Source organism: Cygnus olor, chromosome 2, assembly GCF_009769625.2.
Source record: "Cygnus olor isolate bCygOlo1 chromosome 2, bCygOlo1.pri.v2, whole genome shotgun sequence".
Lineage (NCBI taxonomy): Eukaryota > Metazoa > Chordata > Aves > Anseriformes > Anatidae > Cygnus > Cygnus olor.
In genome coordinates this window covers 20,285,377-20,300,768 of record NC_049170.1, presented here as the reverse complement: position 1 = coordinate 20,300,768, position 15,392 = coordinate 20,285,377, and the positions used below count along the sequence as shown (strand labels likewise).

Sequence of the window (15,392 nt, the reverse complement as noted above, 5' to 3'; positions counted from 1 at the left end):
GTATCCATCAGGAATTAGAACAGATAGTTAACCTTATTTTAGGCAGGAGGATGGACTGTATGACCTACCAATTACTCTATTTCACCTGTAGTTTCTGTTACTTTCTGAGAGGTAGACTTAAAGTCAATCGTTGTTATTACGTATGAAGGATTTTAGAGTGCTACTTCAGGATGATTTTCCCTGTGCAGACACTCAGTTGTCAATACTGTTGTAAAGCACAGAAAAACACACCAAAAGAAAAATGTGTAAAAATAAATGTTAGGTTGACATTTCATTCACCATAGCAGGCTTGCTTACTTTTAAAAGAATTCAAATATGCATTTTCATTTTGAACTATTGTTTGTTATGAATACCTCAGATGACACCTTCCCACAATTATTTGTCTCCTAATACAAAAGTAGTCTGTATTCTAGCTTCATACATCTGGTCTTATCTTGGATCATCTTTTAGAGCATCACTTCTGAATGCTATGGTGTTTGGCTCACCAGAGATCTATCAAGTTATTGATGAGTTACGTCTTGTGCTACTTTGAAAGCTGTATGTAATTCCAAAACACGAGGTACATGGGCCATGTATAGCTCTAGAGAAATAGCTGACCAGTGTAGGGGGAAATCCGAACTGGTCTGCAACATCAAGACCTTGCAGAACCACCAATTTAACAATCTCTCTTCTACACAAAATAAAGATCAAAGCAGATATCTTGACTTTTATTGAAAAGTCACTGTTGAAAAGTAAAGCAACAGTAATGAATATCCATATTTCACACGCAAAATAAATAAATAAATAAATAGATCAAAGTATACCTATCATTCATTCCCATTCATTCCCATCTACTTCCCTAGAAGCTGGCATTGAACCAGTAGTTCAATACAAGTTTCACACTGATAAAAGAGTGAAAATGAAATTTGGGAGTATTTTTTTCTTGGATATAATGGAGAACAGTAGTGAAGGCTTTCCCACAGTGTTTCGGATAGCAACATTATTTAACAACTTACCAACAATTATTCCAGGTCTTCTATCCATTTCAACTATATGTGGGTGCACACCCTTATATGCTGCATCACTCACAACTTGGGTGTTTTTCCGCACCCGCTCTGTTACAGGATCATCTACCACTGGGGTGAAGCCTCTGCCTTTTGTCTTCTCAAAATCTTCATGGTATTTTACCTAGGAAAATAAAATAAGAATTACATTATTCCCCAGGCTGCAATTGACAGCAAATGGTTAGTCTGTGCAAGAATGCATAACTGTTTGCTTTAAGCACTTATATTCTTTGGGTTTTGCACCATAATAGAATTGCTATACAGGATATGAGGTAGAAGAGACTCAGCAGGCCATCCAGCTTGTCTCCCTGACCTGATTTCTTGATATTTTATTATCATTTTTGCATTTGTTTTACATTGCCACTGAATTAGACATTTACTCAAGGAGCAAAGTATCATCTTACAGTAACATAAATCATTGAGTATAACAGGAAAAGCCCTCAGGAGGTCATCTGATCCATCCCCTTCTCTGAGATAGGACATCTCTCTGGTGATGTAGACAACTACATCTGTCAGTAAAAATGTTCCAGCAGTATAGTTCTTAAGAACTCAAGTATTTTCATTCACTGCAAATTTTGATGCTATGCACAGATTCATAAAAAAGGTACTCAGGTACTTTTTTGTCCTTTTATTTTATCATATGCCAGTTGGCTTTAAACAAAGGTTTTTAGGAATAAAAATTGCACTTATTCTAAGCAGCCTGCTTTCAAAAAATAAAAAGAAAGAAAGAAAAAAAAAGAAAAACAAAGACGTTAGGGTATAGTGTTATATAACCAAGTGTTGGAACAAAACCAGTATTAGTAAGAGTTATAAAGGTAGTACCCCCAATTATGCATATTTACTTTTTTAGTCTTAATCATCAAAGATTTAAAATTGACAAACATTCTCACACAAGCAGATGCACACAAAACTCATTCCAAGAACAAAAGTCACGCAGAAACTAGGAACGTGCACAGGCACATGGTGAAGTGTGTCACCTAATCCAGTCAAACTGTGTGATGCTCAAATGAGTTTGTTTTTTAAAGAAACAAAAACAACAACAACAACAACAGAACAGACATTTAACTGTTAGAAAACTGTTTATTAGTATTTTGAAAATGTTCATTACAGTCATATGCAGTTAGCAAACACTCCCTCAACAGGCATAAGAAGAAAATATTCTTTCCATACTTGAGCAGAGAGTTTCATTAGTTACCTATATTAATGGAAGGCAAAATCCAGTGGAAGTCGTGCCATTCCTTAGTATATATATTCTAGTTATAAGAAGAAGGTACCCTACCATTGAGATGTTGTTTTGTGTTTCTTTGACATGCCTTAGCTCAGGTGTGTCTAGAATCACACTACGTCTACCTTTCATCTGCCTCTGATCACTGCTGTACTTCACCTGCAAAACAGCAACAACAGCATACATGAAGGTTTTGTTTACAGTAGAAGGTATGGTGAGAACCACACTATGCAAAAGCATCTTTTCCAAATCATAATGCCCAGAATTCTTCTGTTTTCTTTCTTTACACTCATTTTCTAGTGACCTTATTTCAGAGGGACGATACAGATGGGCTACTGTATTGATAAGGCCAAAGGACATGTTTATTCCATCAATCAGTCAAAAAAATCATCGTTACCCGAAAGCTGAAACACTTGACTGTTTTAAGGCTGGTAAGTGAAATAACTCATTTATCAACAATTAACTGGTTATTAGTTAGGGTCAACATAATAATAAAATACCACTGTGACTTCTCTTGGACATCTTTAAAACATATTTTTGTGGCTGATGACAACACAGACAGACACAGATTCTGTCCTCAGTCTGCTTCCAGGTTGGGATTAGCGTAAGAACCCCTAGGACCCTAGGGAATTCAACTGTTATGAGCAGGGTACTGCTTTGGCAGCCTTCTTATTTCTGTTTGGAAGCTGGCTTTTGCTAGTAGCACAAAAACAACGTCTGGGACAAATCTGAATGTGCTATATTGTTTTCAATGAGAATATTTGGACTCTGTTTTGTGCAGCAGTAAGTACAAAACCTCCTATGTCACATTTCTCTTAATTAGCTTCTTCTGTGGCATTTTACAGACTTGTACTAGAAGTATAGAAGCAAGGTTAATTACTGGGGGGGGGAGGGACGACTTAAATTTGTAAACCATAAAAAGTAGTTGGTTCTACTTGCTCAGAAGAATACACCTTTGCATTTTCTTCTGGCTCAGTGTGAATCTTACAGTATAAACTTCATTGTCTTTTTGTGTCATTGTTTAATTAACAGTCTCTTTTAGCTCCTACTTTGTACTTGTAACCTGTGTATTGAACGTTAGTAAATATTTTAGATTTACATACACATTCACAGTCAAACTATTACTCCTGAAATCAGTTGTGCAAATCTATTTCAATGCGCATTTGTTATGAGAAAAACCAAGTAAATTTTCAAAATTTAATGAATATATTAGTGAGTACATTGGTACCAGATCCTCATAAAAAAAAAAATTCAGATTGCCTAACTCCCCCCTTAAAATTACATATCAGCTAAGCACAGCACACCTTTGAAAATATGAGCCTTGGAGTAATGCACGGAGAAACAGATATACATAGTACTGCACATTCTTAAAAGCCGTAATTAAACAATTAATTTTCTCAGTAAATATATGCAGTTTTTGAATGCTTTGTACAGCATTCTCTGGACAGAACAATTACAGCCAACATAGTTTATTTTTTTCAGCTACTGGTCATTAACATAGGTGAGTATTTATTCCTGTAAATCTTGAGAAACAAAGTGAAGCAGTCAATTGGAAAAAAAGCTTAATTTTAAGAAACGAAATTTTTATTTAAATTGTACAGTGGTTGGGAAGTTTCCCTCTTATTTTTAACAATGTACCTCAAAACTAACTGACAATTTACTAATTGGTAAACATGCATGAGCATTTTAAGAACATACTTATGACATATGTAGTTACTTAGAAGTCCAGATTCTTTGTCCTTAAACAAATCCTTTGATAAACAAGAGCTACTTTATTCTTCACCCACACAGTCAGTTCTAAAGTATTCACTACTATTCATTCTCTTCTGCCACCTTGAGACAGTGGTTCTGCATGGAAGCCTGTTCTACTTATCATCTGTAGGGGTTTCGCCACTGATGTTTCAGTGTTGAGAACACAGACTGTAACAGAACTAGTCTGGTCCTTTACTTCACTGTGCTGCTTTGACTTCTTCCTTGCTCCTTAGTAGTACTGCCTTCTGCTCCTTACACTACTGTGTGACAATGAATGTGCCTCTCCCCCCCATGCCTCCAAAGGCAAGTATTATCAAAAAAAAAGCCAAGATTAATATAGTATCTTACCCTTCTGTGATTAATAATAGGATCTATTTAGGACTACTCTGCTCTTAATTAGGTGGCATGTTCCAGAGTGGAATGGATATGCTTCCATGCTCTGAATCACACACACACACAAAAAAAAATCTGCACTAAAGTTAAAATCTCATTTCCTTTGCCCTTTCCCATAATTTACTCCTAAAATCTAGCAACTGAAACTTGGTAACAAGAGACAAAGGTTCTTGAACTGACCTCTTACATTTTTTTGTAAGAATAACCACAAGTCTGAATATTTTTGTTGCCCATATGTGCAGTCATGTATTCAAAGGACAAAAAAAAATCATTCAGAGGATGATGCAGTTGGATTCATTTGACACATCAAATCTAAATGGGAAAACATATCCTTGTTATATTCCTACAGTGACAGAAAATATAAATGACAAAAAGATTCAAACAACTTGCCGAGCTGATATTGTCTTGATTCTTCTTGACTCTCTCTATCTCAGGAGTGACACTCACAGCAGTAGCTTTGCCAGGCTGCTCTCTGTAGTGAACCTATTATTTAACAGGATAAAATGGTACATACTATGCCAGCTAAAGTAGTATCACATTGTATTGCATTAAAATGTATGATTCAAAAGGTCACCCAGGAAACAAATGAAAAGCTAAAATGCATTTGAAGTTTATTAAAGCTTATAAAACTTGATTTTTGAAGCATAAACTTGAATTCTTTCTGTAAAGTCCTCTTATTAATGCATATGTGTGAATATATACACACACATGCACACAACATCTTGACATTTACTACACAGGTCTTTGGCAGTACAGAGAAATATCTTATATTCAGAATGGGGTAAACTATAAATAAGGGAAGCAGAGCAAATGAAAAAAATGAATTTCAGCAATGCCCACTGTAAATGCTTATTTCTACACACATACACAAATTCCGTAAGAATAACATCTACATTCTAATTTGTATACTTTGTATATTCAAATGTGATTAAACACAGTGGGTGCAATAGATCTGGACTGTAAACTGATTCCAACCATCTGTATTTCACCGTGTGTTTATTTAAATGTACTTTTCAGCTTAGGAATATCTATCCCCTCTATCACTTCTTAACAAATTACACTAGTAGCAATGATGCATTAAACGAATGGACACTCAAGACAGATCAGTATCTATAGAGGATAGATGTGGCATCGACAGACCAATCAGTCTGTTAATCTTGGCCCCAAATACAGGGAAGTCTAATATGGTGCATATTTAGTAAATAATCAGAGATTCTTGGATGATTTATGCCAATCAACAGTTTTATGAAGAAAAAGTGTTTCCATAAAAATCTCTTTTTTGTGTGTGTTTGTGCATGTGTTTGTGAGTGAGTTCTTGCTTTTGTGTGGTAAGAATAACTGAGCTGATACATTATGCTAATAATTCTGCAGTGCACTGTGGCATTAACAATGTCCAAGCAATTGTCTTCCCACACAACACATCAACTGTCCACATCAACATATTCCAGCTGAAAAATCAGTGTCTTATAAAAGTGATGGTAAACTACCAAATGGATTAAAACTTACAAACTGACATTTGCAAAGGTATAATGATCACTTGGTAAAACAGGTTTGTTTGAACAGTGTGCATTTTAGGGGAACTAGATGCATCAACAGCAACCTGTAAATAAATAGCACACACTTAATTTAGAGGGACACTATTTTGAAAATTGTAACTCAGAATTAATTTGGGGAACATGGGTGAAAACATCCTAGGGAAACACTGTAGCTATTTGTGGACCCATGAAATATGGATGTCAACAGAAGTCCCAGCAAGGAGAAAGACTCAGTAACAAGGTACAACTTCAACAATGCAAGAAGGCAACACTGAATTCCAAAATTCCTTACCTTCTTCCACATGCTCCTACCAACAGCATGACTTTCTAATGATTATTTCAGCCGTTAAATAAACTCTGATAGGAAAGTTACTGAGGAGCCAGAAAGAGAGGCAAGAGAGCTGGAGTTTGAGTCCAACTGCAGCCTTTTTTTTATTTATTTATTTTAATTAAAGGAAAAAAAAAAAAAAAAAGGAAAGCCAGAAAAAAAGATACTGTTTAAAAAATGTATATATAAAAAAATAAGTTAAGGTTTCCTGCAAATATCCAAGACAGAGAATAAAGTTTCAAAAAATTGCAGCCATTTATTTAATTGAGTATGCGCTGCTTTATGTGCCATTTTCTGAACCAAGCAATGGCTTTTCTAATTGCTTCCTAAAAGAGAGTTTTCAGGTAATTCCATTTAGTTAAGCCCATGCCTAACTAAAGAAAGGGCACAGGCAGAACTTCTTACTCATCGTCTGCACTCAGCATTTATACAAAAGATTAAATAAGAGTAACTTCCCATGCTGACATTCTCTTGATTCCTCTTGACTCTTTCAATCTCCGGGGTGACACTCACAGGTGTAGCCTTGCAGAGCTGTTCTTTGTACTGAACCTAGTGAACATGGCATAAGATATTACGCAGAGACTTCCAAGTAACAGAAATACAGCAGTGTGTTAGAAATCAAAGAGCACACTGCATTTTGCTGGAAAATATTATTCCTTAGTAAACACACTCATCTTTCTTCATGACACTTAGTATTCAACCTCTCTTGCAGTTCCTCTATTTCAGAGGTAAACAACTTATACTTCAGCAGGAATACTTCATTCTCAATGATGTTAATCAAAGTGCAAGGCTAAAGAGTTATCTTCTTACCATTAGTTGATTAGTCTTTGTGAGCAAACAGGAACTAGCACAAACATCACAGATATATTCACAGAGGCACAAACACATTTAACACAGCAAAGACTGCAAGCAATGAAAATGGGGCACACATTGCTTATATTCTTCTGGTTTTCCTTGACTCTTCTTAGTTCAGGTGGATCAGAAATAGTTGTTGCATGCTGAATTTCTTCTTTGTATTTAATCTGCACAATAAATATTATAAAATATTAGCAACTCAAAGATATAGACAAGTACTCAACCACAACACAAGTTTTATAATCTGTCCCTTGCACGTACCACACAGCTAGACCAGACCTACCAACACTACTGACCTGAACAGGAATATTTAATTTCTGACACAGACTACCAGGGTCTCATCAGACGATTCTTATTTGATAAGATGCAGCACAGAGTGCATATAAAAAGCTTTGTATCCTAAAACTGTTACAGCATAAACTTATATCACATCAGATTGTAGCTATGTTTATAATTGATGCTGCATATACTGCTTGGAGATCTGCATCACTCTGACAATGACTTGGCCTTGTATTGTCTTACATAGGAATCTATTAGTCCATTACAGAAACCAAACATTTCACAAATGTGTCCTCACAAGGGTGGATGGCCTTGAAGTCCGGTTGAAGTTCTCTGAAAACATACACGGACACGTTATGAAGAATGCAGATGTTTGGATGGATGATACCTTTGAAGATGCTGTCATATTTACTGATGTTTTGCCACATCTACTCTGAACAGCAGTATGTTTGGATATGTTAGACTCCATAGTTTGAAAGACACACAGAACTAGAAAAATTTCTTCAATTATACTCTATATGTACCAAAGTTTGAATTCAATCTGGTGAGAAAGAGTTGTGAGGTAGGTGTACGTGGTACTAAAAAGAAAGATGTCATGTCTTCTGGTTTTCTATATGCTATCCAAGAGGGTCATCTTGGACAAATTAGTGCAGTGTCTTTTTCTTAGTCTGTTACTAAATACCTATCCAGTATTCAGTACCACTGTGGACACCATCATTAAAGAAATGGAAAATATTTTGACTAATGGAAAATACTTGAACATTTTGTATCACAGACACATGCTGACAGCAAGGAAGTAATGAGTCTAAACTACCCTGGGTTCAGTTTAACCTCTGGAAGGATGCACCCATGCACAGGAGCACACCATTCTGCCCATCCTTCACCACCTTTGGCCTCTCCATTTTGTCTGTGGCCAAGCCCTTCTATACTTTCAGTTCCTCACCCCTGGTCTTTTTGTGTTTGTTTGCTTTTTTTCCCCAAATCCATTGTACCAAATGTCACTTGCTAATTTTCAACTCTCTGCTCCAAGGCATGGTACTGCTGGAGGAAGCCAATTTATTATTTTTTTTTAAACATGGACAAAATAACTTGTTTTTCTCTGGGGTCATTCTTGGAAGCCACTTTGGCTGAAATTTATAAATAAATTATTAAATAAATAAAACAAAAACAGCCCAAAGCACAGACCAGAAATGGAAAATTTCAGTCCAGACGGTTAAGGACTGTCAGAAGTATTAAACTACTGAAAACAGGGTCTTTTAATAGAGACTATTAGGTAAGCTTAAAAATTGGCAGTGTTAGTCCTTAAATGCTTCAACTGCTTGAGTTTTAGTCAGGCTCCAACCTTTTTGGTGCTGAGTGACATATCACAGGAGTTTCCTCATGGATTTCACACAAGCAAAGACACAATTACAATCTTTCCCCCAAAACCTTCTTTCTAGTGCTGTGTCCAGACCTTCCTGTTCCTCAGTATAAAGAAGATTTTTTTTTTTAAAACCTCTTAGTTATTTGTAGCTTCTTGGTTCAAATTCAGTTATTGTCCATGGGTGTGATGCTTGCTTGTAAAGTTTTGTGAGATCTTCACTCCAACTATTTTGGAGGCTGACCCATCCTACCTACTCTTCACAACAGGTGAGATTAGATCAGCTATGTTGGCTGCCACCACCTTGTTTTTTAGGATGTGAAAACAGACTATTCTGAGATTTGTCTCCAATAGATGTAACCTTGAAAAATTTGATCGCTTTCAGAACATGATGCAATGGACTTTTTTTTTGCATGGTTTGATTGCAGGGTGACTGTTATTTTGGTCTGGTTTTTCTGATTTACTTGGGGTTTTTTGCACTGCTGATATACATCAAATTACACAAAGTTTCATCTAGCACAACAGTTTTAAAGCTGTCCTAAGTCCTTCTGGCTAAATTCAAAGATATGTGTAAGATGTTCAAATCTAATAGAGTGTAAATTGGTGTAATTTACCAATTACTTCCTTTGGGGCTCCTGTAAATTACACCATACAATAATTTCCCTCTTAGTGACAAATACTTTAAAAGTTTTTTTCACATTGCCTTCAAATTTGGCATTCTACCCTTTTAATAATTACTGTACAAGACTTAAGTAATCATAAGCAAACTACATGCAATAAAATACATTTTGTAAAATATTAGCTCTTCACATAGGGTAAAGGCCATGGTATTAAACCACTAGGCTACCACTACAACCACTAACATATTTTATGTTTCTCTTGATATACTTCTGTTTAAGTGTGTTTACTAGCATACTGATCCATCTTTCATATTCCTCTCATCACCATTGTTTAGGATTTCTAAAACAGCAGGAGCACTGCATACTATTTTTCCATTTCACTTTGAAGGGTACTGAGTAAAAAACATTAGAGTAAGATTACCCCTAATAAGCCTCTGTCTGCGTGAATGTGCGTGTGTGTGACTACTCTCAAAATATATGGCTGAGGTAACTGGAAAGGAGGTTTCTGTTTCTAGAACACCATTTCAAATCTGGCAGAAGGGGAAGGGGAAGGGGGAAAAAGGAAAGGGAAAAAAATAAAGGGCAAAGGGGAGGTGGGAAAGGGGAGGAGGGGAAAGAAAAGAAACACATTTGCAGAAGAAAAATAAGAACAAAAGCACCATCATTAAAAAGAAAATAAACAAACACAACCAACAGCTTCACAACCAGAAAAACTATTTCAAGATATGATATCTTGCACTGAATCCGTAAATTGCACAGTGACTTAAAATAAAAAATAAAAAATGAAAAGTGATTGAGCAGAGAAAAATTCCAGGGAAAATATTATTTTTCAAAATCTTATCAAAACTCCCTACCTGGCCTTACTTTGTTGGGAAATGCAGTATTTAACAAGGAAATTATACTAAAATAGGTGTACCAAGTCCTTAATTTGGATTTCAGATAATATTTAAACACTATCTAGTGTCATTTGTATGTGTTACTTTCAAACTCTTTTTTTTAAATTTTATAATGATCAGAAACATCATAACAGAAACAACAGACTCCATAACAAAACTGAACAATGCCATTATGACTGTTTTCTTGCTCAACAGTTACTTTTCCTTTTTCCCCCAAGCTTTGCCATGTATTTGCCATGTTACCAAAAGAACGTGTCCTACTTGTTGAAAACTCTCATTTCGATATTTTACTTTTAGTTGACCACTAAAGTGCCAGAAACATTGGTCATCCACAGACAAGCAATACTATTTCAGAACTGGTTTCTTCAGGTCCACAGATCAACCTATCATCAGCACATATAGAGGCATAGACACTCCACCTTCTCATGTAGCTTGATTCTGGACATCCATTTTTCTCCTGAAGTGCAAATTGTAACAAATGCTGTGTAATATATGCAGATTACAGCAACTTTAAAGATTTTCTTTTTGTCATACAATATTTTTCTAAATTGCAAATTATGACTGCAGCTCAGTCTGTCATATCAGGAAATATATTTCATGTTTCTCACTCTTGAAAAACAAAATTCTTTCCTCAAATATTTAGATAAAAGTTTTTTTCCTATATTTTATCATGTTTCAGTTTGAAACTCTACCTTTGGACTCAGAAGAACACCACTAGAATGGAGCTTTATATCCAAAATCCAGTGGAGTAGTATTTGAATGAGATGTGTAATATTAAGATGTAGAATTTTTAGTAAACAAAAGGATTTTAAAAAAAAAAAAAAAAACAAGAACGACCATTTACTCATGTAAGAATAATTAATGTTAATAGCACTTACCGAACTAATATTCTGTTGATTTTTCTTTACTCTTTCAATCTCTGGAGTCTCTTTTACAGCTGTGCCAGCTCCTACTTCCTTCTTATAAAACACCTTCATTTCCCCAAAAGAAAAAGTAATTATAAGACTGTTAGCATTGCAAGTAGAAGTTCTCATAAAAGGGCTGGGCAATTTTCCAAGTTTCAAATTGATCTGACTATAAATCTTGCCAAGAAAGCAAATACTTTAATTTTTCATAAATCAGACCAATTATCAATAACTGTAATAACGTTGTTTGTTTTCAACTGTAAACCAGACAATCTATTATCATCCTTTAGAATGACCTCAGATATTTGTAAGTATTTGTAATGATAGCTTTATCTTTGGAAATAATATTAAAATTTAGATCATAATCTATAAACATTTAAAAATGCAACTTTATGCTTGAGTAATCTCACTGATTTCAATTTAATTGAACGTGCATGTACATGCAAGATTTGAATTGCTTTTAATCTTCAGATCTTAAAATGCTCTGAGATGTGAATAGATAAAATTATTTATAATTTAACAAACTAGAAAATTGACATATTCATGATTAAATAACCAGAAGAGCCAGAGCTGTAATCCAAGTCATGCAATTTTTAACTTCTGGTTTCAAGCCAGAAAGCTGAGGACTGCATCTACAAACAAAGCTCACTTCTGAAAAGAAACACATTTCTAGATCTCTATTTCAATTGTTTCAATAAAGGATAAAATACAAAGCACAACAGTAGAATAAATCATTCAGAGTTACTGAAAGAGACAGTAAATAACTGCTCCACAAATTCCAAATGTGGCTGTAATTTAAATAACCATGAAGCACCAGTTCAAAATGCAAAACTCGTAAAGTTTTATTTGTATTACCAGGCTGGTAATTTAAAAACAAGTCTATCCTGGAGTTTATAAAAAAAAAAAAAAAAAACTTTACAATATATTATTTCTGCTTTTCTTAAACAAAGATTTATTTAACTACTTTTTAAATTCTATTTCTCTCAAACCTTAAACAATAAAACATAATTTCTCTTACTTCCTTGAAGACCTGTGTAAACTAGGGTGACCAGTATTGCCAAGTGTTCTAGAGGAGAGTGAATTATTTATGTACATAAGTATTTTTTCAAATATTCAGAAAACCTTTAACAATTTAGAATTCTGTTTCACCATGTGAGAACAGAGACAGCTTATGAGTAAGAACTTGAAAATTCTTCTGCACAAACATGTCAGTAGAAGGTAGAAAGATTTACAAAGTGGACTGACCTAAAATACACTTTTCTATGTTACCAAGAAGGGAGTGGTAAAAAATACTGGAGCAAGGAATTTTTCTATGAAAGAGAAGACTGTGGAGTAAAAACCCTATTGTAAATCATCTGCCAAATGAGCTAGTGAGCTAAAAGCAGCACTGATCTTATCTGCAGAGCTAGCCACTTTTTTTGTCCCATAAGGCAGAAAAATACTTGAGACGAAATCCAAAATCAAAAGCCTATTAAGGGTCATTAATTTCTTCTATATGAGGACTGCTTCCTCGAGTTAGTAAAAAGTAACTTACCTTCATAATCTAAATTGCACAGGGTGCTGAAAGATTGGAATGAAGAGAAAGAAAAGAAATGATCATTCAATCTCACCTATGAACTGCTTTCCTACATTTGGAGGATCCACTTCAGATATAGAAAAATGGTGATCACAAAATAAACTCAACCAACCTCAAAGACGTAATTTTTTTTGTTTTATGTTATAAAGAATGCTAACAAGGAGGGTAATTGTCAGTGTTGGCACTGAAAGCTCAGACTGGCCTACAGAGCTCCAAGGGATTCAGATACATCAGATGCTTGTCAAGGCTTAAGTAAGTAGTGGAAGGTTTTTATATGCCTGGTATCTATCAGTTAGTGAGTCCACCCTGCTTAGACCCATTGAGGACTCCACCAAAAGCTATTAAAAACTGGAGCAGAGAGGAAAGCAGAACAGTAGATACTAGCTGGGATCCCTTCCATTACATAGAGTGTCGGTGTAGCATGTTAGGATGCCAGTGACAGGAGATATGGTGACAACCACCTTCACACTATGCAGCTGAGCTCCATTCAAAACCAAGAGGCAACAAACTACAAGAAACAAAACTGGGGCCAATGGGCCTGTCAACAGCTTGTATTAGGAAGACGTAGCTTTCAGCTGCTCTCATCTGATGGAAGGAAAAGAGCAGGTAATGGCTGGAAGATGTTACAGGAGAGGTAGAGCAGCCTAGAGCAGCCTCAGAGACTTCTCTCCCTGCAGGCTCTTAGTGAAGCTGCAGTGAGAACTCCAGGTAAAATAACTCTGAGGAAAAGGAATGGACCTTGTACTCATGCAGTGGTGAAGCTGAGGGTCTCTCTAAACTAAAGAATCACATCTGTGCCAGACAATAATAAAATATTTAAGTAACTTTTATGCCTTTCTCTCAAATCATTGGTTTTATTATTATAATTAGTCTGCCAGAAAAACAGACACTAACTGGATAGCCTTATGTTCTTGAGGCTAAATTTGCCCCTCATCTTCTCTTCCCTGTTATATTACAAGCAAAGCCAGAATTACAAACAGCAGAATTAATGGGCACATAGAGGAAATGGAACTGAATGCAACAATCACAAAATGGGCAATCTTGGAAATCTAAGCACATAATTTATATAGGAACAGACTGAAACCTGAATCTAGCATAAAATTTTAAAAAATGTAACCAGTGTAACATAAAATAATTAGACATATATTTATGAAACTTGCTCTGTTCTAATCTTATCCTAGAACCTTGATATTCTGTACATATGATAGGAAACAGATGAAAAATCCTGTATGCACAGTAACAAGCCTTAGCTTTCTTGTACATTTAAATAAAATACTTCCTGGGGCTTGATGGAAAAAGAAAAGAAATCTTCACTCAAAAATAACTGTGGCTTGGCAAGGTGATAAAGTGGTTTAGCAATTCAAAATAAGTGTCACACCTAGAAAAAATGTATTTTTTTTTTTTACTGAAAGAAATGAGTGATACAGTCTTTGCCAGGAAAATTATGCAAATGGATCAAAGAACATTTACTCATACGTTCCCTATTTCATGCTGAGGCACTAGAGAGCCTATTTAAACTGAAAATATCTGAAAAGTTGCAAGTGAAGAGAAAATCACTGTTACTCACTGCACTGATGTTTTTCTGAGTACTTTTTATCCTCTCCATCTCTGGAGTGTCTGGGACAGCAGAATAGTTACAGAGCATCTTCTCTGCTTCATCTTTGTACATTTTCTGAAAAATAATTTTAAAACGTCCATTTCCTGCTTTCTTAGGTCTGAGAATAACCAAACTGCAACAAAAAATTGCTTATTGCTGATGAACCTCAACAGCATTGTGCAGTATTTATTTCAACTTCTCTCCTCTGTGATATTCTTATATTTATTTTTTTTTTCCTTCCCTTTAGGTAATGTAAAAAGACCTGCAAGTAGATGTACACAATTCAAATCAATTTAGATGACATAATAGGCCTAAATACAAATAAGAACCAGGCAGTAATGTGTAAATGTTTACTATGTGTAAAAATTTAATATGGGTATGAGAGTATCTACAGAGCTAGCATTTTGAGCAATGTATGTCAAGTACTGTTACACAAAATTAAAACAGTTAGCCTTTGAACTGTGCCTACCTGGCTTGCTATTTCTGAAGCCCTTTTGACCCGTTGTATTTCAGGAGTATATGGACCAACTTGCATTCCTTTTCCTATAATTTCAGTCTCAAGATCCTTTTTATATTCTTTCTGCAAAAATAGAAGAAATTAAAATTAAATAAAGGAATGTAAAACAAAGTAAAACCATATCCCTGAGTGTGCAACATAACTAATTCCACGGTTATTTGTACATTGTCTTCAAAGCTATTCTGACAGCAATGACTAGACCTCAAAAGAATTGCTTCTATTCCTGTAACCTGTTTTTCTGGTTTGGTTTGGTTTGCTTTTTTGTTTGTTTGTTTTGTTTTGTTTTACTGCACACTGCTTATTCCTTTTAGCACAAGTATCTTTAACATCTCTCTCATTCTGTTTCACTTCAAAAGTAATCTTAATGGATTCATTCTGTACTCACCTGGCTTACAATTTCAGAAGCTTTCTTTGCTCGTTGTATATCAGGGGTATCCATGCCCACTTCCATTCCCTTCCCTTTAATTTCATTCTCCAAGTCTTTCTTATATTCTTTCTGAAAATAAGAGCA

The 15,392-nt window shown here is 35.2% G+C and overlaps 1 protein-coding gene across 4 annotated transcripts in view; it reads right to left on the bottom strand.

The window, feature by feature from the left end:
- Nucleotides 1-15,392, bottom strand: part of NEBL (nebulette) — a 258,828-nt gene that overhangs the window by 33,224 nt on the left and 210,212 nt on the right. For 2 of the 4 annotated variants that reach the window (XM_040547655.1, XM_040547656.1), the window contains exons 14-22: nt 15,267-15,377; nt 14,834-14,944; nt 14,335-14,439; nt 11,165-11,257; nt 7,206-7,298; nt 6,733-6,825; nt 4,804-4,896; nt 2,323-2,427; nt 996-1,167 (exon numbers count right to left, since the gene is read on the bottom strand). In XM_040547655.1, the coding sequence (XP_040403589.1) occupies nt 996-1,167; nt 2,323-2,427; nt 4,804-4,896; nt 6,733-6,825; nt 7,206-7,298; nt 11,165-11,257; nt 14,335-14,439; nt 14,834-14,944; nt 15,267-15,377 (976 nt within the window). The remainder of the gene's footprint in view (nt 1-995; nt 1,168-2,322; nt 2,428-4,803; nt 4,897-6,732; nt 6,826-7,205; nt 7,299-11,164; nt 11,258-14,334; nt 14,440-14,833; nt 14,945-15,266; nt 15,378-15,392) is intronic. The other 2 variants (XM_040547657.1, XM_040547658.1) reach the window with 1 other exon arrangement.